Genomic DNA, 24,268 nt, shown 5'->3' with positions numbered 1-24,268 from the left:
GCCCGGGCAAAGAGACAGCCTAAAACAATCGAGGTGGTCGACTGGTGGAGGAGATACCCCCGAAACAGATACAACTCCACAATTTACATTACTCTAAAGGGCATTAAACTCCCGAGCATGTACGTTTGTTGCTGTATTCTAACTGCTACTTTTTATGCATGCTACCAACTGCTGACTAGTAGACCAAATATTTGTAACTTCCATGATGCGTGGTATGTTTTCTGTACTGGCCTTTGCTAAATGAACATCTTTTGGGACCGTGACTAGTCTCATATCGGATGACTTCTACAGTGAATAATATTAGAGGTGACATACCTCCCCTCAGAGAAAGTTTGGAAACAGGCGCCCCCCCCACCCCCCCCCCCCCCCCCCCCCCCCCCTCAAACCCCCCTTAGTTCACTTGCTTAGTTTTGGCTCAATCCTGGATGCCTATGGTATCATGGTTATTATTATTTGATCCCATAGACACTCAGTAATTAAGTCAAGAAGTGCTGTTAAGTGCTGTTTCGACATATTTCAGGCTACATCAAATACATAAAAAAGGTCTATCTGAAGGTCATTTATTTGTTTCTGACACTGGGAAAAACAGCAAAATTCCCCCAAAACTACTGTACTGTAACCAAATCACACACATTTACGCTATTCTATGTGAATTGCTGTTATAACTAATGTCATATTTTTCCCCCACTTCCATTCACTGAGCCTCCCCTTAAACTGTTTGGAGCCCCCCGGGGGAGGCCCGCCTGCCACTTTGACAACCTCTGCTCTAGTGGGTTTAGTTAATATGTGGCTGTATGGCTTTTGTTGTGGCAGGTGGACCCCAGTATCCGCTCCATGATGGCGCTGCAAGAGGAGAGGGGCAGCACCTCCTACAGTCAACTGCAGAGTGACGTCACAAGAGAAGCTTAACACAGCATCTAGACAGCAGCAAGCCCTCTGTGTTGAGATGGAGCAGGATACCTGGTCAGGTTGGTTGAGATGGAGCAGGATACCCTGGTCAATTTGTTAATTTTTTTATTTTTTATTTTTTACAAGGCGGACGTTTTTGGTTAGGTTAGACCAGAGGTTCTCAAATGTTTTTCAGCCAAGGACACCTTACAAGATAGAAAAATATACCAGGGTCCCCCTCATTTTGATTAGTCATTTTGGGCTAATTTTGTTTCCACGGTAACGTGCTTGACTTTTAAATTGATTGGTTTGTTAGATCCATGTTTGTAATCCATGAACCATTTTAGATTTAAACCATAAAATATTTGTGTTGAACTATGAAGCTTTTGCAAACAAAAAAAAGTTTTTATTTTTATTTTCCTGAAAACCCCCTTGCAAAGTGCCATGGACCCCTGGGGGTCCCCAGACCCCCATTTGAGAACCACTGGGTTAGACCACCCAAATCTGTGTTTTTATTTTACTGTACATCCCAGAACATGGCACTAATGGCATTAGCATTGTCCATCCACATACTGTTTAGCGTTAGCATTCGAGCTAACGCTATTGTATCAAACTATATCCAGGATGCACATTGCACATCATGCAACATTACTAATCTGATTAATATGACATATTTGGGTGATGTACCCCATCAAATTGCTGTAGCGGGCTGTTTTAAAGCGAGAGCAAAGTTTCTGGTGTCATCTGAATGGAAGAATGACTAAATTTGAATATGAAAAATATAAATGTTGGTATAATAACCTTTGATGACCAGTCCTTTTCATCAAATTAGTAGCTATAATTGGGAGTGATGATGTTACAGTAGGCTACTGGTGGAAGTGCGCGGTCACAATCTGGCCCTGTGGTAGCGAGGACATTTTTTTGTGGCCCTCTCTATCATCAAAGTTGCTCATCCCTGATCTACTAGGTAACTGGGCTTCACTGCATCGAGACAAGTCAAGTCAAGTCAAGTTTATTTATATAGCCCTAATTCACAAGCATGTCTCAGAGGGCTTCACAGAAAGTATGTCTAGCTAATTCTAGCTAACACACAGTAACAAGAATATACAGAATAAAGATAACATTTGAACAATTGATAATATAGAAAATATAGGAATGAGGGGAGAGCAGAGGAGAGCGCAGGAGAAGGGAGAATAGCAGGGGGAATGTGAGAGAGTGATGGGGTGGGGAGGGTATAGGAGGTGGGGAGGAGCAAGAGGAGAGAGCAGGAGAGGGGAAGGGAGGGGAGGTGTGGGGGAGAAGAGAGCAGGGGGAGGGAGGAGGTGGGGAGAGAATGAGCAATATAGACGGAGGAGAGGGGGGAGGTGGGGAGAAGATAGGAGGAGGAGGAGAGAAGGAGAGATGGGGGTGCAGGGGAGGGAGAGCCAGGGTAGAGAAGCAGGGGGAGCGTCCCACATCCCCCCCCCCCCCCCCCCCCCCCCCCCCAGAGGGGACAGAGAGGAGGAGAGAACAGAGAAGGAGAGGTGGGAGGGTGCAGGGGAAGGAGTGCAGGGGGAGAGGAGGAGAGAACAGAGAAGGAGAGGTGGGAGGGTGCAGGGGGAACGCGGGAGGAGGAGGCGGGGGAGGGAACAGACCTCTCCGCCCCCTCCTCCCCCCCCCCCCCCCGAGAGGACAGAGGGGAGGAGAGAGCAGAGAAGGAGAGGTGGGGGGGTGCAGGGGAAGGAGTGCAGGGGGAATGTGAGAGAGGGGAGAGGACAGGGAGGAGGAGAGAACAGAGAAGGAGAGGTGGGAGGGTGCAGGGGAGGGAGAGCAGGGGGAACGTGGGAAGGGGCGGCGGGGGAGGGAAGAGCATGGAAAGAGAGGGTGCGGGGGGGGGGAGTGGGAAATGTGGGAGAGTGGGGAACAGGAGGGGGAAGAAGGGAAAGGAGCGGGGGAAAGAGAAAGAGAGGGGGGGGGGAAGATCAGACAACTGACTACTCTAAGCATTAACCAGAGCTAACTGGGACATAGTATCTAGCTAGTCTACAGCCTAATCTGGCCTATCCTACTCTGCTCTAGTCTGATCTTTGCCTGAACACTAACAGGTCAGCCTTAGGCTGTAGCTAATCTATCGCCTACCTAAACTGTTCTAAACCAACCGGCAGCCCTCGACCAGTGATGAAGAGCACCGATGCCCCCCGCCCCGGCCCCCCCCCCCCCCACATAAGGCGTGGGAGAGAAGGCTGGGCCGGGACACAGCGGCGTCCCCACACCCCCAGTGAACGCAAGAAAACCTTTCCACCAAATGGATTGCCCCAGTGACTTGGCTTGGCTGAGGAGGAACCTTGTGAGGTCGTTGTGCTACAGGGGCCCAGCAATGGTCGCCTGGGTAAGCCCACCCCCCACGCGACCCGCTCCCAGACCCGCCCCCAGCTAGTGACTGGGAACTGGGAGAGCAGGCCACGCAGGCCACGCGGGCCCACCCAGGCAGTGGACCCAGCGGCGGACCCCCATCCGGGGACTCCCCTCCGAGACAGGCCGAGAGATGCCGGGCTAAACCATGAACAGAGTTTTCCGGCATTGAAACTCTGTAAATGGTTTATTATGGAAATAAAATTTACAAGAGAACAGAAAATTGAAAATGTAAAAAAGAGTCCAACAGAGGGATATAAAAATGTAGTTTTTAAATTATCCTAAAATCAGGGAAGGGAGTTGAAAATGTAAAAAGTAGAGTCCAAAGGAAATAGAAAATGTAGTCTTTAAGTGTCCGTAGGTTTAGAGAATACTAGCTAAGAGGAGGGGAGGGGAGGATAAGATAGGGACAAGATAAGATAGGGACAAGATAGGGTTGTGTCAGGTAAGTTCCTAATTGTGGGGAAAGTCAACTAAAAATGCTACTCGTGGCCCTTGTGAAGCCCCACCCATCTGGCACTTAGGTAGGCTAAAACCAACAAAATACTGTTTGACCCACACAGGCCTGGTCATAATACTTGTTTGACTTTAGGAGATCTCACGGGAGTTTTTCTGTGTGAAGGTCTGTCGGATTCCCAACAAGCTGGTGCTGTCGTTCCGCGGCGGTCAGATGGGCTGTTTCACCGTGCGCTTCTCTCACGCCGGGACAATACTGGCTGCTGCGTGTGCTGACAGAGATGCTTTCCCTGTTGTCGGTAAGCAGCAGCCTCATCTGCCTGTGCACTAGCTTCCTCTCTTCACACTCCACTTGGCAGCTCAACAGAAATCTCTCAACTCATTTACTTGCAGTTATAACAGTGATCTGATCATGAGCAGCACTGGAAATTGACGCTGACGAGTCTACAACTTTCAGGCTTACATGAAACATTTAAGATAAACTCTACAAACAATAACCTGCTCTTGTGCTGCTTTCAGTGTATGAGATCCCCACTGGCAAGGTTTTAGCTGCCTTCAACGGTCATCTCAGCATCGTCTATGATCTCTGCTGGTCCAGAGATGACCGGAGCCTCCTGTCCGCCTCCTCTGATGGAACTGTCAGGTAATAAAGAATAGGTAGCATTGGTATCAAGTTGAAGTTTGTTTATTTGTCTTATTATACATAGCATACATAGAGACACTGCGTAACGCGTCATCCTTCAGAAACCACGCCCAAGACGGGGGGAAACAGAAAGCCCCCCTCCAATCCTGGCGTTCTCCTATGTCACGTGCATGGTTGCCTGTTGCAGAAAAAGATCGTATATACGGAAGATGAACACTCCAACTTACTTCCTTGACAACTAGATCCACATTTCTCTTCTCGCCAATTCTCAATGGCTTCCTTGTTTTGTTCAGGAGTACAAAAAAAGTTAACTGGCGATTTTTTACATTTGTTGTCTGCGCAGCTTTTAACACAACAGCTTTTAGCTATGTTTAATTCAAGGAAAATGACGCTGGTGTGTGGAAATGAACGGAGCCTTTCCCCCGTGATGGGCGTCGCCTATTTCATGCAGTGTCTCTATTCACCTTATTCACCACGCCCACTTTTTCTCTCTTCCGCGTTCAACGCAAACGTATTTGTTCTTCCGGTTCAGCGCTGTTGCCTTCTGTGGTTTCTGTGGTTAGCCACTAGTTAGTTGTGTTATATGGCAGTAAAATGCCACTGAATGACCAAATTGATAATAACTTTTAACCATTTCGAGTAACACTGTTTCCATACGGATCACCAGCGTTAGTTTGTTGTTTATAACGTGGCTATATTCATAACGTTTCTATCTCGGATGCGTTATTTCGAATCGCACATAGGTTACGCTAGTGGGTTTCAGGACGCAACAGCCTCGACTCCACTAACGTCACCTTAAGAGCACAATATTCCTGGAATGCAAGTTTAACTAAACAGTTACATGTCCTCTGCATTCTACATAAAATTAAGATATTACGGGTTGTTTTATTTTGTATGTTACATACGTATTGGCCAAGATATGTTAGTTTATGGGGGAGTAATTTTGTCACTTTAGGAGCGGAGTGTGCGCAGCCATTTTGCCTGCGGGGTTTTTGGCAAGTCAAAACGGAAATACTATTACAAAATTACGTAATGCGGAAGCGTCCATGTGTGGGCAAAGAATAAGGTGAATAGGGTAAACAATAAAGGAGGGTGCAGTGAAATGTGAGTATGCTGGGTCCTCTCATATAACAAGAATAGGAACACATCATTCACAAAGATAAAAGACTTAAACTAAGGAATCCAATTAAAATAGATGAACAGAAAATAATTTTGTAGTTATGGCTAGGATGTGAATGAAACACATGCGCAAGTTGCCACTGTCGTTGGCTGAATTTGTGTCATAGCACCTCTAGGGGGAGTAATCACTCCTCTTATGTGTCATTATGCTGCCATGCTTTCAGAGGCAGTGTGTGCCAGTGGTGATTGTCTGGCTCAGTAGAATTATTCATGGAGTACATTAACGCGATATCTCAGGAATGCCTTGATGGAGTTTCATCAAATTTGCCTCAAACATGGACTTGGACTCAAGGATGAACTGATTAGATTTCCGTGGTCAAAGGTCAAGGTCACTGTGACCTCACGAATGCCATTCCCAAGTTCGTTAAAGCGATATCTCAAGAACGGCTTGATGGAATTTCTTCCAATTTGGCTCAAACGTCGACTTGGGCGCAAGGATGAACGGATTACATTTTGGTGATCAAAGGTCAAGGTCACTGTGACCTCTCCAACGCCATTTTCAAGCTTGTTAACGCCATATCTCAGGAATGCCTTGACGGAATTTCATCAGATTTGCCTCAAACATTAACTTGGCCTCAAGGATGAACCGATTCGATTTTGGTGGTCAAAGTTCAAGGTTACTGTGACCTCACGACCGCTCGTTTCATGCTCGTTAACGTGAGATCTCAGGAATGCCTTGACGGAATTTCTTCCAATTTGCCTCAAATGGCGATTTGGATTCAAGAATTAACTAATGGCGGAGGCATAAATCCGCGGTGCGGTCGTTCTAGTTCTTTGCATAATAAGATAATATTCTGTTTTTATTCTGTTCCCTCTGCCCCCCGCCCCCCTCGTGGAATGCCTAAATAGAGAGCCAAAGTGACCGTCTACTTCCTGCTTCAGCACTGTACCAGATATTTTCATCCGCCATTTAATTTCCCATAGACATTTCGTAAAATGCTTATAAAAAATAGTTTTACTTGGTCAAACCAAACGGTTCAGATATATTTAGACACAGGAGAGACCACATAACATTTCACTCTGACCAAAACGTAACACAATTGCGGATTTAAAGAAAATGTGTTTTCGATGTCGTTTTTTTTTAGTTTTCGGTCCGAGTGAAATGTTCTACGGTCTCTCCCGATTCTAAATATAGCTGAACCGTTTGGTTTGACCAAGTAAAACTATTTTTACAAGCATTTTACGAAATGTCTATGGGAAAATAAATTGCGGAAGAAAATCCCTGGTACAGTGCTGAAGCAGGAAGTAGGCGGCCCCTTTGCCTCTCGATAACAGATCCTTCACGTTCTTCCCTCAGAGAGTGGAACGTGGAGAGGCTCCTGGGGATCGCCCAGAAGGTGCTCCCTCACCCGTCGTTTGTGTACTGTGCCCAGTACCACCCCGCGGCCCAGCACCTGGTGGTGACGGGGGGGTACGACTGTCTGCTACGCGTGTGGAGGCTGGACGTTCACGACGTCAACGGCCAGCTGCTGCAGGAGTTCGACGGTCACAGCAGTTTCATCAACGTGGCTTGCTTTGACTCTGAAGGTATGATGAGGATGCAAACAGTGCAGATATCCATGCGTCCTGGTGGCTCACGCTGGTAGCACGCGTACCACGGAGGCTCAGTCCTGTCCTTCACGCGGTCGACGCGGGTTTCAAATCCGATCCCTTCTCTCTCTTCCCACCTTTCCTGTTTGCCTACTCTGTCCTGTCTAATAAAGGCAAAAATGCCCCAAAAAATTATCAAAAAAAAAAACTAAAAAAGCAGTGAGATATCCACCATTGAACATAAGCATTTATTTTTCCAAATTGTAAATACAGCTTTATGGAAATGACTGCTTAGGCCAGGCATGTCCAAAGTCCGGCCCTGGGGGCCAATTGCGGCCTGCGGACAGATCTTAAGTGGCCCTCGGCTTGTCTCTCAATATATACTATACATGTATGTGACCCTCCACACAGGTTAATCAAGCAAGTTCAATTTGCATTTTTTCCCTTCACCTAATACAGTTTGTACAGGAACCAAGTAGGAACAGCACATGCAGAACTACTGTTTTCAGATGGTAAACAAAATCTTTAGAGTACATTTGTATGTGATTTTTGATTTCATTTCTTTATAACCCATATGATGCGAGAAGCACCGGCATTTTCACATGATCTAATCTGGCCCCCATTCAAAAAGGTTAGGACACCCCTGGTGTGGGCTATATTTTGTTTTGTGATGTGAATGAAGACACTTCTTTATTGATGAGGGGATACAGCTGTACAGTACGTTCTCATTGTGTTGTCATTTGTCTTAATTAGGAAGCAGGATGTTCTCTGCAGACAACGCAGGTCTAATCATTGTCTGGAAAACCTTGGTGAAGGACAGTAAGCAGCAGCAGCAGCCGTGTCATCGCTGGTGTATCGAGAAGGTACAGAATAAATACTTTGTCGTATTTACCCCCCACCTCCCCGATGCAGGTTTGGGGAGGAATAATTATCCATAGAACAATGCAAACACTCTACCGCTCACTGAAAGGTGTTCTAATCACTTTGAAATTCGACGTTTTGTCTCTGGGCAGAAAATCGACGAGAGCGACCTCAGCGGCGTCCCCATCAACATGCTGGAGGTCCACCCGAACAGCCGGCGCCTGCTCATCCACGCCAAAGACAGTGTCCTCAGAGTGATGGACCTGAGAATGTAAATGATAAGATGACAGAATGAATGTTGCAGCACCAAATGGCAATAGAGAATGGTGAACGTCACTTCCTGCTTTTCTCCCTGCTGTACCAGCGATGAAAAGATATGAATGGCGGTGAACGGAGAATAACGTCACTCTTTTGATCCTGTTTGAATTGTGCCACGGGGTGCCAACGTTCATTTTGTCAATTTAAAACATAACTTTGCATGTCAAGAAAGTCGCAGTTTGTCGCCAAACTGTTGCACTAGAACTTATAAATCAGAAAGACTACATACACTGTCGCCTAACGGTGGGGACATACCAGAGGCGAAAATTGCGCGCATGCGCCGCGCAGCGCACCTCTGCGCAGAAGTCGCTTAAAGTGTCCACACAGAGAGCGCAGCTCTCTTTGCGCGCTCTGCTCGTCCGCTATATATTTTGCCCCAGATCTCCTGTCTTCCTTATCATGGCCAAGTAAATGATGACATAAATATCTAAAGTAATATGTTTGGGATAACAGTTAATGGCTACCTTCGTTATAAAATGCAATTGCATCATTTGTCTGTTCTCCTCCCGTTTTCCCAGTGCGTGCTGTTGTAGAGAGAAGGGAGTCCTAGCTCTCTACTTGTTGCTCCGCAGGCAACGAGCCCCTAGAAGCCGCTCCCCCTCTCCCACTGCTCTTTCTCTCTTTTCACACTTCCAAAGGGGCAATCAACAACATAAATAAACATTTCACTTTGAAATTGGTTTTATTTGACGAATGTCCGGTTTCGGAGTTCCTGTCTGCCCTTATCTGATCTGTTCAACTTGACAGAGTCGCTCACAGGCGCAGACGGCCGCGCAGGAAAATAGAACTCCAGGCTGAGCTGAGCGGCCCTGAGCGTCCGCGGAGCTGAGCTGAGCGGCGCGCTGCGCGCAATTCGGTGTGGACTGACAGATCTGTTAACATGGTGTCCTAATGAAAACTGGCTGCGCACAAGGTCGCAAATGGTCGCGCCGCGCAGCTTACGTGCAGGAGACGCGTGCGGTGTGTTTTCACCGTAAGTGACGTCACTTTCTCTACCGGCAAAGCTGAAGACCGGCGACGTGCCACGAGCTTCCCACGAGCGATGTAGTTTTTATACGAAACTAACCCCTACGTTTCAGTTTGACGACAAACTGTGACTTTCTTCACATGCAAAGTTATGTTTTAAATGGACAAAATGAACGTTGGCACCCCGTGGCACAATTCAAACGGGATCAAAAAAGTCAAAAGTTATTCTCCGTTCACCGCCATTCATATTTTTTCAGCGCTGGTACAGGGAGAAAAGCAGGAAGTGACGCTCACTTTGCCCCTCTATAGGACACAGCAAAGAAAAATACAGTATAATCTCAGGCACAATGTATCATCGAAAAGTACGAGTAACTCTACGATTTTGTTTTCCACTACAATTGTTGTTTGGGTCAAACTTGGGAGTCTGTAGCTTTCCTCTAGACTGAAATCATGTAACTTTTGCATTGATCTGTTATCTGTCTCTCTCAGACTGGCCGTCAAGAAGTACACCGGTGCTACCAACTACAGAGAGCGGATCTACAGCACCTTCACTCCCTGTGGGAACTTCATCTTTTCCGGGAGCGAGGACGGGATGGCCTACGTTTGGAATGCCGAAACGGGTGAGGAGCATCGTGTGCCTTTTCCTCTGAAATAGCAGCAAATCTGTTCTTGGAAATATCATTGACAGTGTTCTTCTGCGTAGAGGTTCACGCTTCTGGATGCTTTCGTGTGTCTTCCCAGGCGACCAGGTGGCGGTGTACTCGGAGCTTTGTTACTCCTCGGCTCTGCGCGGGGTGGCGTTCCACCCTCATGAGAACATGGTCGCTTTCTGCGCCTTCGGTCAGAGCCAGCCTGTCCACGTGTACCTGTACGACCGCAAAGGTTAGCGCTTTCCCTCCTGTGAGAAACACCATGTGACATGTCATTCACCTCACCTTTTCCCCCCAAATTTCAATGCGAAGTTTATTTCACGATAGGTCAGGCAAAGTGATGTCGATGTCGGCACCCACAGCACATTTGAAGCTTCTCCTCCTACTAACTTTAAGTCAGTTTCGATAGTTAGTCTCGCTGGCCAGCCTCCTCTCCCTTCCGTCCGAGGAGTCTGGCGCCACAGGTCTCCATAACTGGGATAAGCCCTCCCCTGCTCTACTCTGCTCTCCCATTGGAGCGACTGTTTCGGTGGCAGCCGGATGTCCGCTCCCGGCTTATTACAAGCTCTGTCATTGGCTCCGACCATGTCAATCAGAGCGGCTTCCGCTCCCTCCTCCCTGTGTGTCGCTGTAAATAGTGCACTGACGCCGCAGTGAAAACAACAACGCTAACCCAGCTAGCAAGCTAACGGTAGAAACCTACACGCTAGCTCGTTGCTACACGCTGAAAACGGCCAGTTGGATTGTTTGAAACTATTTTCCAAGGGCACTGCCGCTAAGCACCGCCCATCGCAATCCCACTATGGAGACCTGCGGCGCCAGACTCCTCGGACGGAAGGGAGAGGAGGCTGGCCAGCGAGACTACCGGAAGTTCGATAGCAACGTAAATGCACAGATATACAGAAATAGAGCTGACAACATGTCTTTCTGTTCCGTGCAGTTTCCCAGCTGGAGGTGCAGGATATGAAGGGAACGAGCAGATGTGCTTCTGTTGACGCTAGAACCTTGAGGAACACACCTGAGCCGTTGGTGTTCCAGGACACGGCTACTTCTTCAGCCATGGACCAGTATGCCCAAGCAACGAGACTGTCACTGAAGATGCAGCGTGTCAAAGATAAACTGGATTCAGTTCTTGTAAATACTCACTCTGTGTTGTTTTGGGATGTGGTGTTTCAAATTCTTATTACCCTCAGAAATACGGTGTGCTCCAAAACTTACCCTTTCAAACCGTTTTTAGGAACCACATCCTCAAAGATCCTCAACTCCTGGATACATGTTTGAACAAGGTACGTATTTTAGATGTGAGTTTTCTTATTGCCATGTCGATGATGATCTCATGACCATATTAAACTGTGTTTGTGCAACAGTGTAGTGCCATCTAATCATTGACATTAAAAATACACTGTGTTTGTGGTTTACAGACAGAGCGGGCGTGACTCACTTGGGGAGGAGGTTGACGTTGGACGCTGGAACAGTGAGTATTGTGAGCTTGACCTCTGTAGGGCTTTTTAAATGTAACCTCGCTGCACCTTGGATAGATGATCTAGTACAGTGGTAGCCAACACGGTGCCCGGGGTGGCGCTGTGGCGCCCGCAGGCCACGTTCAGAAAAATGTAAAAAAATAAAAAAAATTTTTTTTTTTTTTTACACAAACAAGACAAAACAGACAAACAGGCTCAGACACAGGGGAAAGAAAGGAAAAACAAAAAAACAAAACAAAAAAATATCAGAAAAATGTATTTTTTATTTGTTTTTCTCCTCCCTTCCCACAATAACACACAAATGTAGAAAAGAATTGGTTTAACAATGCATACGTTTTAAAAACGTTTATTGTCTGTGTATAATTAATTATTGATTAACTATTTTGATCCACCTGGGCTGGGGTCACAGTTTAGTTTTACGTTACGTCACTACGTCATTCACTCTGCGACAGTGCGACTGCCAGCTGCCAATGATTATATCAGTTGGCTAAGCTAAATGATGGAAAGCAAGAACAATGGCAGAAAAGCGAAAGAAAAAACATTACCAATTTCAAGAGGAGTGGGAGGAAGAGTTCTTCTTCACAACAGTGAAAGAAAAGAGTGTATGTCTCGATTAAATGCATAATACTCATTATTTAAAGGTAAATCGAGCAAATTTCAACAGGTAGCCCCCCACATGACTCTCTACCCTTCAGGTAGCCCTCAACCTCAAAAAGGTTGGTGACCCCTGATCTAGTATAATGAAAAGCTATTTCACTTTTTTTTTTTTTTTTCTGATTTCCCACCCATTGTACTTGGCCAATTTCCCCCCTGCTGCCCCGGTCGCTGCACCCCCTCTGGCAATCTGGGGAGAGCCATAGACCATAGCACCATGCTTCCTCTGACACATGCGCAGTTGCCACCCGCTCCTTTTCACCTGACAGCGGGGAGCTTCACCGGCAAGACGTAGCACGTGGGAGGATCACGCTATTCCCACCAGTTCCCTTCCGCCACAAACAGGCACCCCCCGACCGACCAGAGGAGGCGCTAGTGCAGCGACCAGGACACCCTAATCTGGCTAGTAGTGGCTACCCACCCGCAGACACAGCCAATCGTGCCTGTATGGATGCCCGACCAAGCCGGAGGTAACACGGGGGGGGGGGGGGCGCGAACCTGCGGCCCTCGTGTTGGTACGCAGGGAATCTACCGCTACACTACCCGGACGCCCAAAAAGCTATTTAAGTTGACATGAATAAAACTATAATTTCTGACTGAACCCATTTTTTTCCTTCTTTGGTTTCCCCTCAAGTACTGAAGACTTGTCAGTAACTGGGTTTCCATCCAAATGTATCGCATAATTCAAGCGAATTTTGTGAAAATCCGCAAAATAAAATGCGAATTTATGCGTTTCCATTCAGTTTTGTTTAGCGAGTTTTGGGAGTCGGCAGGTTGAGCAGTCGGTGGCGCTTCTCGTCAGGAGGAGGCGTAACGTGCCTGTGTGCCTGTGTGCCTGTAAGAGATCTCTATCAGCGGAGACCTGCTTTGATTGAGTCATCACCGTCATCGTCGTAAAGTCGCCTTCAAAGCATGATGTTAGATTATAACGAACTAGTTGTGTGGCTTAGCCTTCCCAAATGTTGAGGGTCGTTTTTTAGAATTTAATACATAGAATTGGGAACGTTACATTCAATTTCATTCAGACTGCCTGGCGCTAATCGCCACCATTTCCCCCCGGAGTAGCATAAAGCGGAAGTGAAGTCACATCTGGTAGTCATCGTTAATTCGCAAAATCTGTTTCCATTGCAAAAGTTCGCATCTTCCTACTGTCGATACGCTGATAAATCCACCCCCTCCAAGCGTAAAAACATTTATGCGATATTTCGACCTTTATTCGAATTTCTGGTGTTTCCATTCAAGTTTATATTCGCATTTTGGGTAAATGCGAATATCCAGAGGTGGATGGAAACCCAGTTAGTGTCAGTGTATCTTAGGTCAGAGGTTCTCAAATGTTTTTCAGCCAAGGACCCCTTACAAGATAGAACATATACCGGGGCCCCCCTCATTCTGATTTGTGATTTTGGGCTAAGCTTAATTGTTTCCACGGTAACGTGCTTCACTTTTAAATTGATAGGTTTGTTAGATTAGAATGTAATCCATGAAACATTTTAGATTTAAAGCATACGATATTTTCATTGAACTATGAAGCTTTTGCAACCCAAAAAAAAAGGTTTTATTTTCATTTTCCTGAAAACCTTTCGCGGACCCCCTGGCAAAGTGCCACGGACCCCCATTTGTGAACCACTGTCTTGGGTTATATCCTGAAAATGTAACTTGAGTGCACCCCTTTCCAGATGGGATTCAATGTCTCGTTACCACCTCCGTCCCTGCTGTCACCGCACGCCAAACTGCAGCTCTCTGGTCCTCTGGCAGAGCAGCTGATCCCCCAGGCTGCGGCCCTGAGCAGCCAAACCCGTGAGTACCACGGCTAATCACACACTGTTATTTGCCCTTCCAACACTTAAAGTAGTCGCCTGAGCTGAGCACAAATCCATTGGAATGTTTCAAATGGGTCAAAGTATGAGGCTACAGCGCACGTTTTAGTCACAAGGGGTTCATTGGAAACCGTATTTACAATAGTTTTTGTGAAACATTATAGAATGAGTAACCCCCATGTGGCTAACGACTAAATATAATCTGATACAGAAATGGCTGGATCTCATCAAATGTTTCAAAACAACTTCAGTTTTAAGAATATGTGCAGTGATCCAGTGTAAATCTGATGTCTTAGCATGTCAAATGAATGACAAACGTTTTGTTAAAACATTTTTGATATATATTTTTTGGGGCATTTTTGAAAGAAAATCACCTTTGTCTAATAAAGGCATGATAAATATGTGGACTTTTTTTTCTTCCATGTGTAGCCACGTCTTGACAAAGTTACCTGTGGAAACAGCTAATTTTGTGTTTCCACCTCTAACAGAAAAATAATTCTTTGGGCTTTTCCTTCACATACTAAATAATAGCTATTAGTGATTAATGGGTTAACTTGTGAAGGCCTCTGCTGCAACTCTATGAGGTCCAATATTTGCAAAGCGTACGTGCACAAAGGAGCTTCGGGGGGGCAGCTCACGCAGAGCAAAACCTGCAGGGAATTCCAATAATATTTGAAAACACGGCAGGGATTTAACTGAAGACTGAACACACCCCGAGCTCAGTATTGCAGTTGAGAACCTCCAGAAGCAAGCATGTACACCGTTCACAGGGACAGAGATGGACCTCTTGTCATTTTCACTTGCGTCCGTAGGTGATCACTGCACACACAAGTGCTTGTATTGAGTTGTAGTGTTACATGACACATTTACGCTTTGTCTGTGATTTCAGGTGGTTTCAGTCCAGTGGGTCAGCGTCTAAGAGGAGCTACATCTCTCAGGCTACAGACAGTAAGGATACTAATAGTAGTATTACTATAAATAGTAGGCTAATAATAGTTTTATAAGTCTATTACTTTTTTGTGATTGTCTCCTTTTCTTTCTCTCTCTCTCTCTCTCTCTCTCTCTCTCTCTCGGTTGAATCTTGAAGTCGAGCTGAAATTATTATTATTTTTTCTATTTGAGATCACATCCCTGGTTATTCAGTGCACCTATTTAATAATGTATGCCAAAAAAATCATCACAAAAATAAAATGTCTTAGTTTTTCACGTTTTTTCCACATCAAAAGTTAATTTTTCAGGATTTCATTCATAACTGTAGTCTACAGCAGGGATACTCAACTTGCTTTGCCCGGGGGCCACTTTTGTGAAATGATAGAAGGCCAGGGGCCAGTTAATAAACAATCAATATACATTTTTCTGTAGCGGATTGTAGGTGTCAGACGGAGTTTATAGTCTGACAATGTTGTGCACACCGGATAGTTACTTAGGTTAAGTACATACATAAGTGCCTGAGTAGCGAGCAGACGGCGGTATTTAACAATTTAGCAGCTAAATCATAGATTATTGAAAGATATTCCATATTCCAGACTGAAATGCTATAACAGAAGTGTGAGTATTGGCCAAAATTACATGAAGATTTGGACACTTATTCAGCGGGCATCTTGCATGTTGCGTTCAGGTGCACTGTACAATCTTTTTTTTTTCTTTCTTTTTTTTCAATTCCATCGCGGGCCACACAGGGGGCGCCCGCGGGCCGCATGTGGCCCGTGGGCTGCCAGTTGAGTATCACTGGTCTACAGTATGCTGACGTCATGCAGAACTATCACATTTCTACCCCATTCCAACCAATCATATCACGACATGACAGCTGTCAATCAATCTTCACTGCGAGAAGAAAATTCCGGGCAGACAAAATGGCTGCCTAGTGCCTACTGTACATGGGCAGACTTTTCTAGCCCATAAATGTTAATATATTTGGCCAATAAGTATGTAATTGGCTCATTAAACTCGCATTCCAGGAATAACATTAACGTCCGCAGGTCATACCCTGGCCCATCAGACATCCCAAGCCGGCAGCCGGCACATTTGGCTTTGAAACAGCAGTATACGCGCGGAAACAGCCAGTTCCTCAGTTGTCTGCGGATCCCACTCGCGTAGCGGCAGAACATGCTGAATCCCACTGGATTTGGAGGCGGAACACCCTATACAAGCACCAGGATTGGCCTACGCCAACTCCAGTCCCCAGAACTGTCAAATCAAATCATCGACACGCTATGGCCCGCCTCTCAACCCTCTTTCATGTCAGACAATATTTGTTTTCAGTCTGATACGTCACCGACCCTCTGTCAGAGCCGTTTCATGTGGTCTGTACTGATTACACAGTAGTCAACTAATACTTACCTGTCCTCCAAAAATGCTACTTCTTTTTAGGGCTGTCAAAATTGCCCCAAAATCATATTCGAATATTCCTTCTAAACAAAACATCTTCGTTTGAATACTAAAATTACTAAAATACAAAAAACTAAAACTAAAAATTAGCATGTGTGGCAAGGCAAACCAATACAACCAAAGAGCTTATATAACTACTTGGTCTATTTAACCAGGCAAACGATGTATGTTTTTATGTTGCCCTCTTGGCCAGGTTTTTTACCTGGTTAAATGTAAAAGAAAATAATAATAATAATAATAATAATATTCATAATCATTTCGAATTTAAATTTTTATATTCAAATATTCTTTTAATTTTTATATTCGAATATATATTCAAATATAGAATATTCTTTGACAGCCCTAATTCTTTTCTTCCTTTAGGGCCTCCCTGATTATGTTTCTGCAGGCCGTATGGAAACAGATTCTGCTTCCATTCAACAAACAGTAAGTATCCCCTGTACGAAAGTATCCTCTGTGAGAAAGTATCCCCTGTGAGAAAGTATCCCCTGTACGAAAGTATCCTCTGTGAGAAAGTATCCCCTGTGAGAAAGTATCCCCTGTGAGAAAGTATCCCCTGTGAGAAAGTATCCTCTGTAAGAAAGTATCCTCTGTAAGAAAGTATCCCCTGTAAGAAAGTATCCTCTGTGAGAAAGTATCCCCTGTGAGAAAGTATCCTCTGTAAGGAAGTATCCCCTGTGAGAAAGTATCCCCTGTGAGAAAGTATCCCCTGTAAGAAAGTATCCCCTGTGAGAAAGTATCCCCTGTAAGAAAGTATCCCCTGTACGAAAGTATCCTCTGTGAGAAAGTATCCCCTGTGAGAAAGTATCCCCTGTGAGAAAGTATCCTCTGTAAGAAAGTATCCTCTGTAAGAAAGTATCCCCTGTGAGAAAGTATCCTCTGTGAGAAAGTATCCCCTGTGAGAAAGTATCCTCTGTAAGGAAGTATCCCCTGTGAGAAAGTATCCCCTGTGAGAAAGTATCCCCTGTAAGAAAGTATCCTCTGTAAGAAAGTATCCCCTGTAAGAAAGTATCCCCTGTGAGAAAGTATCCCCTGTAAGAAAGTATCCCCTGTGAGAAAGTATCCCCTGTGAGAAAGTATCCCCTGTAAGAAAGTATCCCCTGTGAGAAAGTATCCCCTGTAAGAAAGTATCCCCTGTGAGAAAGTCCTGTACGAAAGTATCCCCTGTAAGGAAGTATCCCCTGTGAGAAAGTATCCCCTGTGAGAAAGTATCCCCTGTAAGAAAGTATCCCCTGTAAGAAAGTATCCCCTGTAAGAAAGTATCCCCTGTGAGAAAGTATCCCCTGTAAGAAAGTATCCCCTGTGAGAAAGTCCTGTACGAAAGTATCCCCTGTAAGAAAGTATCCCCTGTAAGGAAGTATCCCCTGTGAGAAAGTATCCCCTGTGAGAAAGTATCCCCTGTGAGAAAGTATCCCCTGTGAGAAAGTATCCTCTGTGAGAAAGTATCCCCTGTGAGAAAGTATCCCATGTGAGAAAGTATCCCCTGTGAGAAAGCATCCCCTGTAAGAAAGTATCCCCTGTAAGACTTGGCTGAATCACATGCAAACGTTCCCCTGCCCTTTTCAATGGCCCTTTGTGTTCCTTTCGGAGGTTGTCTCGCTGTACGACTACAGTGCAAACCGCTCTGACGAGCTGACCCTACAGCGCGGTGATGTCATCCATGTCCTGTACAAAGACAACGACAGCTGGTGGTTTGGCCGTCTGCCCAACGGACAGCAGGGTTATTTTCCTGCTACTTACGTAGCAGAGGAGAGTAAGTTTCTACTGTCTTATTGCGACAAACACATGTTTGATACTGTACAATGTGCCTGCCCTGCAGTACCTCCACGGCCCACCAGTGGGCCGCGGCCCAACACTTTAGGAATCACTGCTGTACATGCAGCCTCTGGATGTATGGGCGCCAGATGCTGACGTAGCCTATGCTGCTGTTGCAGGAGATTTCAACGAAGGAGTGGATCAGTGCTTGGAGGCAGACACTGTCTTTTCTGAAGGGACTGCTGAGAGGTCGACACCAACCAAGGTGAGGAGACCTAACGATCCACTGCTCTCTCCTGCTTCAGAAACCCGTCCTTACAATAGTGCTGGTTGTGGGGTAAGTTGGTAAGATGGTAGTGATGTTGAATGGGCGGTATGCATTCTCTGCAAACCAGATGCATTTTCTTTTCTCTCGTTTGTATGTTTTTTCTCTGTTTCTATTATATATGTATATATATATATATATATATATATATATATATACTGTATATAGAACTACAGATGAAAATTAGCTCTCTCGCTAACTCTGGTGCATTTACATGGATGGCGGAAACTGACATGTTGATTAATGTGCACTGTCCCTGAAATAAATAAATAAATGTATATATATACATATATGTATATGTACGGTATATATGTATATATATATATATATATACATACAGTAGTGATCACCTTGGGACGGGTCAAATTAATCACTATAGTGGATGATCATTATAACCGATTTTTTTCCTTTTTCTATATTTCTCATGCAGATTAGCATCTAATTGACATTTGTATATGTATGACATGAATACAGCACATATAAAGTAAAGGAATGTTATTGACTTAAAAAATCCATACAGTAAGTTAGGCCTCCAGCTGTTTCAAACCCGTTTCAAACACAGCGGTCTCACATACACAGAGATGCCGCCATCTCTCCACAGACAGAGATGCCGGGAAGATCTCTCCATATACAGACAGACATGCACACAGTATCGCTGCTGTATCTTGTTCGCTCATTTTTGGTAGTTTGTAAGTAAAGAAATTATACAATTACTGTTCCCCCCCCCATTGTTCTCAGGTGGGACAAGGCCCAAAATGATCACTATAAGCAGATGATTTAAACAGCATGTATATAGGAATGATTCAGGACCAAGCTTTTTGATCAATATAAGTGGTTGAACACTATAACCGTGATCACTATAGGTGGTTTCCACTGTATGTATGTATGTATGTATGTATGTATGTTCTGTCCATCTCCTTGTTTTCATTTGAATCTTTCTCCCCTCTCCAAGGTGTCGGCAGCAATGAGTGCCTCTGGAGAACTCAGGTTTCTTTCCGAGCAAGACACCGACCCTGAGTTGACTGATACCAAGTAAGGGGCTCTCCTCCCTATCACTTTGCTCAAATCTAATCTTCCAGATTACCTTTATTTTCAAATTCAAAGTGCATGGTGGTTATTGAACACTGCACAAGGCTACTCAGGACAGGAGTAGATTTTTCTTGACAACCACGCTGCATCCTCCTCTATAGTTTAGAATGCAGAATTTTGGATTATGGTTTTATAGCCACTGAACAGTCTCTACTTCAAACAAAACAAACTAATCTACTAAGGCAGCCCAAGACAAAGCCCCCATTCCCCAGTTGACTTGCTTACCATAATATTCGCTAAAGTCCTGGATGCCTATGGGATCATGAATATGTTATTTGATCTCAACAATTGAGTTGAATTGAACAACTGTGTCTGAAGTAGTTATTACAAATCTTATGTGGCTTGGCTAGATTTGATTAATAATTCATTAATTTGATTATAATTCACTTCTCTTTGCTCACCTCAGCCATAGGTGCAAGATTGACTTTAGTGTCTTTTTCTTGCAGTTTATTTTTATTGTGTGTGACTGTAATTGCTCGATTTGATCTTGTTCTCCTCCACTTGGTGGCTCTTTTAAATAGGTACCATCTCACCCATGTGACTCCAGCACATGGCCTCCTGGTAGGCTTTAAACTCTGCACCTGTATGTGATTGTATTTATACCCTGATGAAGACTTTGTAAGTCGAAAACGCGTTGGTTTATGTCCCTGTTGCATTAGTACAATATACTATAACTACTTCAGAGGATGCCTTTCTCCTGGCTGCCGCCTGCACCTGTGGACCTCCTTCACACTCTAGCCCAGGGGTGGGCAACTATTTTTCATGGGGGGCCACATGAGAAACCCAGATTGTTGCCGGGGGCCGAACAAATATTGTCATGCCGTAACCCACGGATGGGCAACTTTGATGATAGAGAGGGCCACAAAAAAATGTCCTCGCTACCAGGTTTTGCTGAGGGCTGAACGGCGCCAGCGCGAAAAATGTTGGGCATTTGAAGCCAGGTTTAGAGGAATAACTCATTTTAAATTAACAGTTGTGATGTCATTATTCAGTCTTAACCACCAATATTTGATCCTTTTCTCACTCACTCCTATGTCACCACCTGCTCTCCCTGCAGGGCTTGAAAGTAACTTTTTTCACCACCTGCCAATATGGCTGCTAGATTTTAAAGTTATCAGCAAATTAGAATTTCCACTAGCCAAAATGTTTTTCTTGAAATAAACCAGAATATGAGTGGGTTAATTTAAGCATAAGTATCAGTAAGTGGCCCGGGATTCTCAAAGCCTGTGTTGAGGGTCATACAAGAACAAAAATGCACTCTTGAAGCTAAATAAATCCAAAACCAACAAGTTAATTATTTAAATTTCTACTTCAATGTAGAACAGTAATTTCTTACACATGAGATTACTTTTAGCCTTTTAGTCATAAATATTATTGAAAGATATTCCATATTCCAGACTGAAATGCTATCAGAAGAGTATTGGCCAGAATGACATGAACATTTGGACACTTATTCAGCGGGTATCTTGCATGTTGCATTCAGGTGCACTGTAAAAACAAAAACAAAAAAATTGCAATTCCATCGCCATCGCGGGCCACACAGGGGGCGGCCCGCGGGCCGTATGTTGCCCATGTATGCTCTGGACAGTCACTGCTTCTTCTTCTCTGTTCATGTTTTTGCACCCGATTTTTTTTACTCTACAAACTCTGGTTCAGTGACCCAATGCAACACTGCCATCTCTATCTACTTTATCTGAGACGAGATCGCTTCAGACTATTAAAAATAAATAAATAAAAAAGTCTGTCTGAAGGCATTTATTTATTTCTGACTCTGGAAAAATGGGGGAAACAGTCAAATCCCCCAATACTACTCTATCTCTGAACTATCTCTTTAACCAAATCACACACATTTTAGGCTATTCTATGTGATCTCCTTTTGATAACTAATGTAATAACTAACGTCATATTTTTCCCACTTCCATTCACTGAGCCTCCCCTGAAACTGTTTTTGAGCCCCTTCCTGGGGAGGCCCGCCTCCCACTTTGAAAACCTCTGTACTAATATTATTATATATAATATTAACTATTAATTAATTATATAATATAAGGAGAAACACCATCAGTGGCAGGATTACTCTTCTTCACCATTCTGGGATTCCAACAGTCTCATACTATCTCCCTTCTTCTTCATGAGTCTTGGACCATAACTCTTCAAATTCCTATGTACAGAGATGGCACTTGGTTGGTTTTAAAGCCATTGTTTGCTTGTGTCTCCCCGAAGCGCTAAAAGGAAGAAGAAGGTGAGAAAGTTGCCATTATCACCCTCTCAAAGCACACGTTCAGACCCAGAGGCTCCATGGTCAGCGAGCAGCAGGAGGAGAGCCAGATCCACAGACAGACCGCTCCCAAGGAGGCCGACAGGCAGGACCAACGATGCCTTCCAGCCTGACGCCTAAGCTCATGGCGTGGACATGCTAGCATGAACGTTACCAATTGGGAGTGGTTTCATGCATTATTCATTTTAGTCAAGTAACATATATTTTTTTTATAAGGACAACAGATCTCCCTGTTGTGTTGTACATTTATTTTTTAGATGTTTTGCGTGTAGACGTTTTTTATATTAAGAAATGCCTCTTAAAGAGTCAGTATGTCCGTAATGTATTTTTACACTTACATGTACGGTAATACAGATTGATCGAGGAAAAGTTCAAATTTATTTTGTTGTCTTAAAATATAGCATTCTACAATCCTGGGGATTGTATTTTTTTATGTTTTATATTTTATAATTATTTATTGTAGTCATATTTGTATAAATTTTTAGTGACCAGCATACAGTAGATGGGATATTTCTGCCACATTATAGTTCTATTTTCTTAGCCTGTAAGAGATCTTGAGTAATACATGTCTTCAGTGTTTTGTTAGTTCACCGGCTGTTACTATAAACCTTTTGTTAAAGACACATTTGGATATCTAGCAATTTTGTTGAATAAATAAAATATACTGTATGCATTTTGTTTTTGTGGAGGTTACGAATGAAACATTCAAGATACGGACGCTCAGGATCTTAAAAGCTCCCCCCTTGTAACACATTTGTATGTGGTACAAAATGATTTTAAAGCTTAATTTTGGAGTTTTACATCTATGCCAAGTATCCATAAGTCAAAGTGGAGAGCATTTCCTAGAAATGTGAATGCGTACAGTTCAAATAACAGAAATCAAAATTGAGTCTGTCTACTTTGTTTCCATGGTGTAAATTGACCCATGGGCAAAAGCAATAGCATTTTATTTATATGACTTGTGAATGAGAGTTTCAAATCTTGTTTCTAAGGAAAAAAACCTTTAAGCTGACGCTGCCAGATGTTTTGTTTTCACATAGCCATGTGGGAACGAGTCACTCTGGAAACAGTTTCAAAGGGCAGACACTTTGAAAAAAATACCTGGCAGGTGATTGGCTGTGTGTGACTGGCTCGCTCTCGCTGGCGTCACACCTAAAGCCCGCCCATAGCTGCTTCATAGGACACTGGTTGAACCACTGGTGGTTCAGATTCAAACCAATAGATTGGAGCGTGGCAAGATGGATTCGTCGTGTGATCGTGATCTCGCACGAATCCAGCTGCCTCCCGGCAACGTTCTTCTTCGATTGAGTTTTATGGCGGTTGGCAACCATTTTAGTGCATTACCGCCACCTTCTGATTTCTAGTAGTTCACACTACAAATTATTTATATTAGAGAAAAAAAAGAAGAAAATAAACAATTTCCTCCCAAAACTTCAATTCATAATATTGACCATACTGTGCCTCGCAAGGTTAAAAACCGCCAACCTCCCACCACAACATCAGTACTTTAAATGGCAATGGCTTAACACTTAACAAAACAAGTATTTTATACTAAAATTACTATAATTTCCTTTGTGCATTCTATGCAATACATACAGTCATGCTGTTTGCATGGTGTGCATAAAGATGGCATGGATGAAGTAAACAAACACACAACTTGTTCTTCAGTTATTTACTATTTTTATTCAAATCAGTGTAAAACTTAAATATTCACAGAGCAGAGTCTTAAAGTAGGTCAATATGAAGAAAAGGCACAAAGTAGCTAATACATGTAGTATTAAGTACAGCTATTGATGAATGAATAGCCATACCCAGAGCAATTTAGAGAGAGTGGCGTCAGCGGAGGACCAAAATGCATGACTCATTAGCCAATGAACAGCCAGGAAGGGGTCTCGCGCTACTTTTGAAAGCTAAAATAAAGCTGATAATGTACAATTTGATTAAAAAATAAAATAAATCAAAGTACAATACAAACTGTCCATTTTGTTGCAACGACAGTGCTGCTTAATCCAGGACCTTAATTCCTGGAACTCTTGAGAGTAAAAAACTGGTCCATTGGAGTGAATGGAGATGTCGCGACTCTTCTATATACCTGTCTCTGGTCATACCATAAGGTGGCAAGATGTGGAAATAATTAGGCTATAGATTACGTTCAATTTATTCTATAATTTGTGTAATATGCTGTCTTCTCTCTGTCATGACGGATGGTAATTTTTATTCCCGTTACATGAAGCTGTTTGGCAGCTTGCGTGTCCCTTAGACATAATCCAAGTCATGGGATGTGGAAAACTTAAACCCTGAATTGAAACGTCGGTGCTGCAGGAATGTGAATGCCCTGTGATTTTCACTGTACTCATTCATTGAAAAGTGCTACTTGAAAGTTATTGCAAAAATCAACATCATTTCACGCCTCAAATTGCCTCATGTATCAAGTCAAAGCAAAAATACAGCTGCACTGTTTCCTTCTAGTTATTGTGATTCTTAAAGCATAATAATCAAAACATACATTCGGCTTATTATTCAATAGAGAGCCAAAGTGACACATCACTTCCTGCTTCAGCACTGTACCAGAGATTTTCATCTGCCATTTCTTTTCCCATAG

General features: G+C 43.9%; 2 protein-coding genes across 2 annotated transcripts in view; one reads left to right on the top strand and one right to left on the bottom strand.

Moving 5' to 3' along the window:
• The window catches only part of LOC310774177 (uncharacterized protein), a gene marked incomplete at both ends in the record, with an annotated part of 5,461 nt that extends 5,188 nt beyond the window's left edge, over positions 1-273 (bottom strand). The window contains one exon of the mRNA XM_083634254.1: positions 259-273. Coding sequence (XP_083490380.1) covers positions 259-273 — 15 coding nt within the window. The remainder of the gene's footprint in view (positions 1-258) is intronic.
• A 152-nt stretch (positions 274-425) lies between these two features.
• ahi1 (Abelson helper integration site 1) lies at positions 426-22,299 on the top strand (the record flags this gene model as incomplete). Its single annotated transcript, XM_083634253.1, is given in 20 exon segments — positions 426-434; positions 814-906; positions 909-968; positions 3,902-4,034; positions 4,255-4,378; positions 6,855-7,084; positions 7,841-7,950; positions 8,101-8,219; positions 9,722-9,852; positions 9,974-10,114; positions 10,823-11,016; positions 11,120-11,168; positions 11,304-11,356; positions 13,694-13,814; positions 14,724-14,782; positions 16,586-16,648; positions 17,813-17,975; positions 18,157-18,242; positions 19,255-19,334; positions 21,612-22,299. Coding segments are annotated over 20 exon segments (2,193 nt in total). The 3' UTR covers positions 21,787-22,299.
• Between the last annotated feature and the right edge of the window lie 1,969 nt (positions 22,300-24,268).

This window comes from Poromitra crassiceps (genome assembly GCF_964638095.1).
Source record: "Poromitra crassiceps genome assembly, chromosome: 3".
Taxonomy (NCBI): domain Eukaryota; kingdom Metazoa; phylum Chordata; class Actinopteri; order Beryciformes; family Melamphaidae; genus Poromitra; species Poromitra crassiceps.
This window is presented reverse-complemented; position numbering and strand designations above follow the sequence as displayed.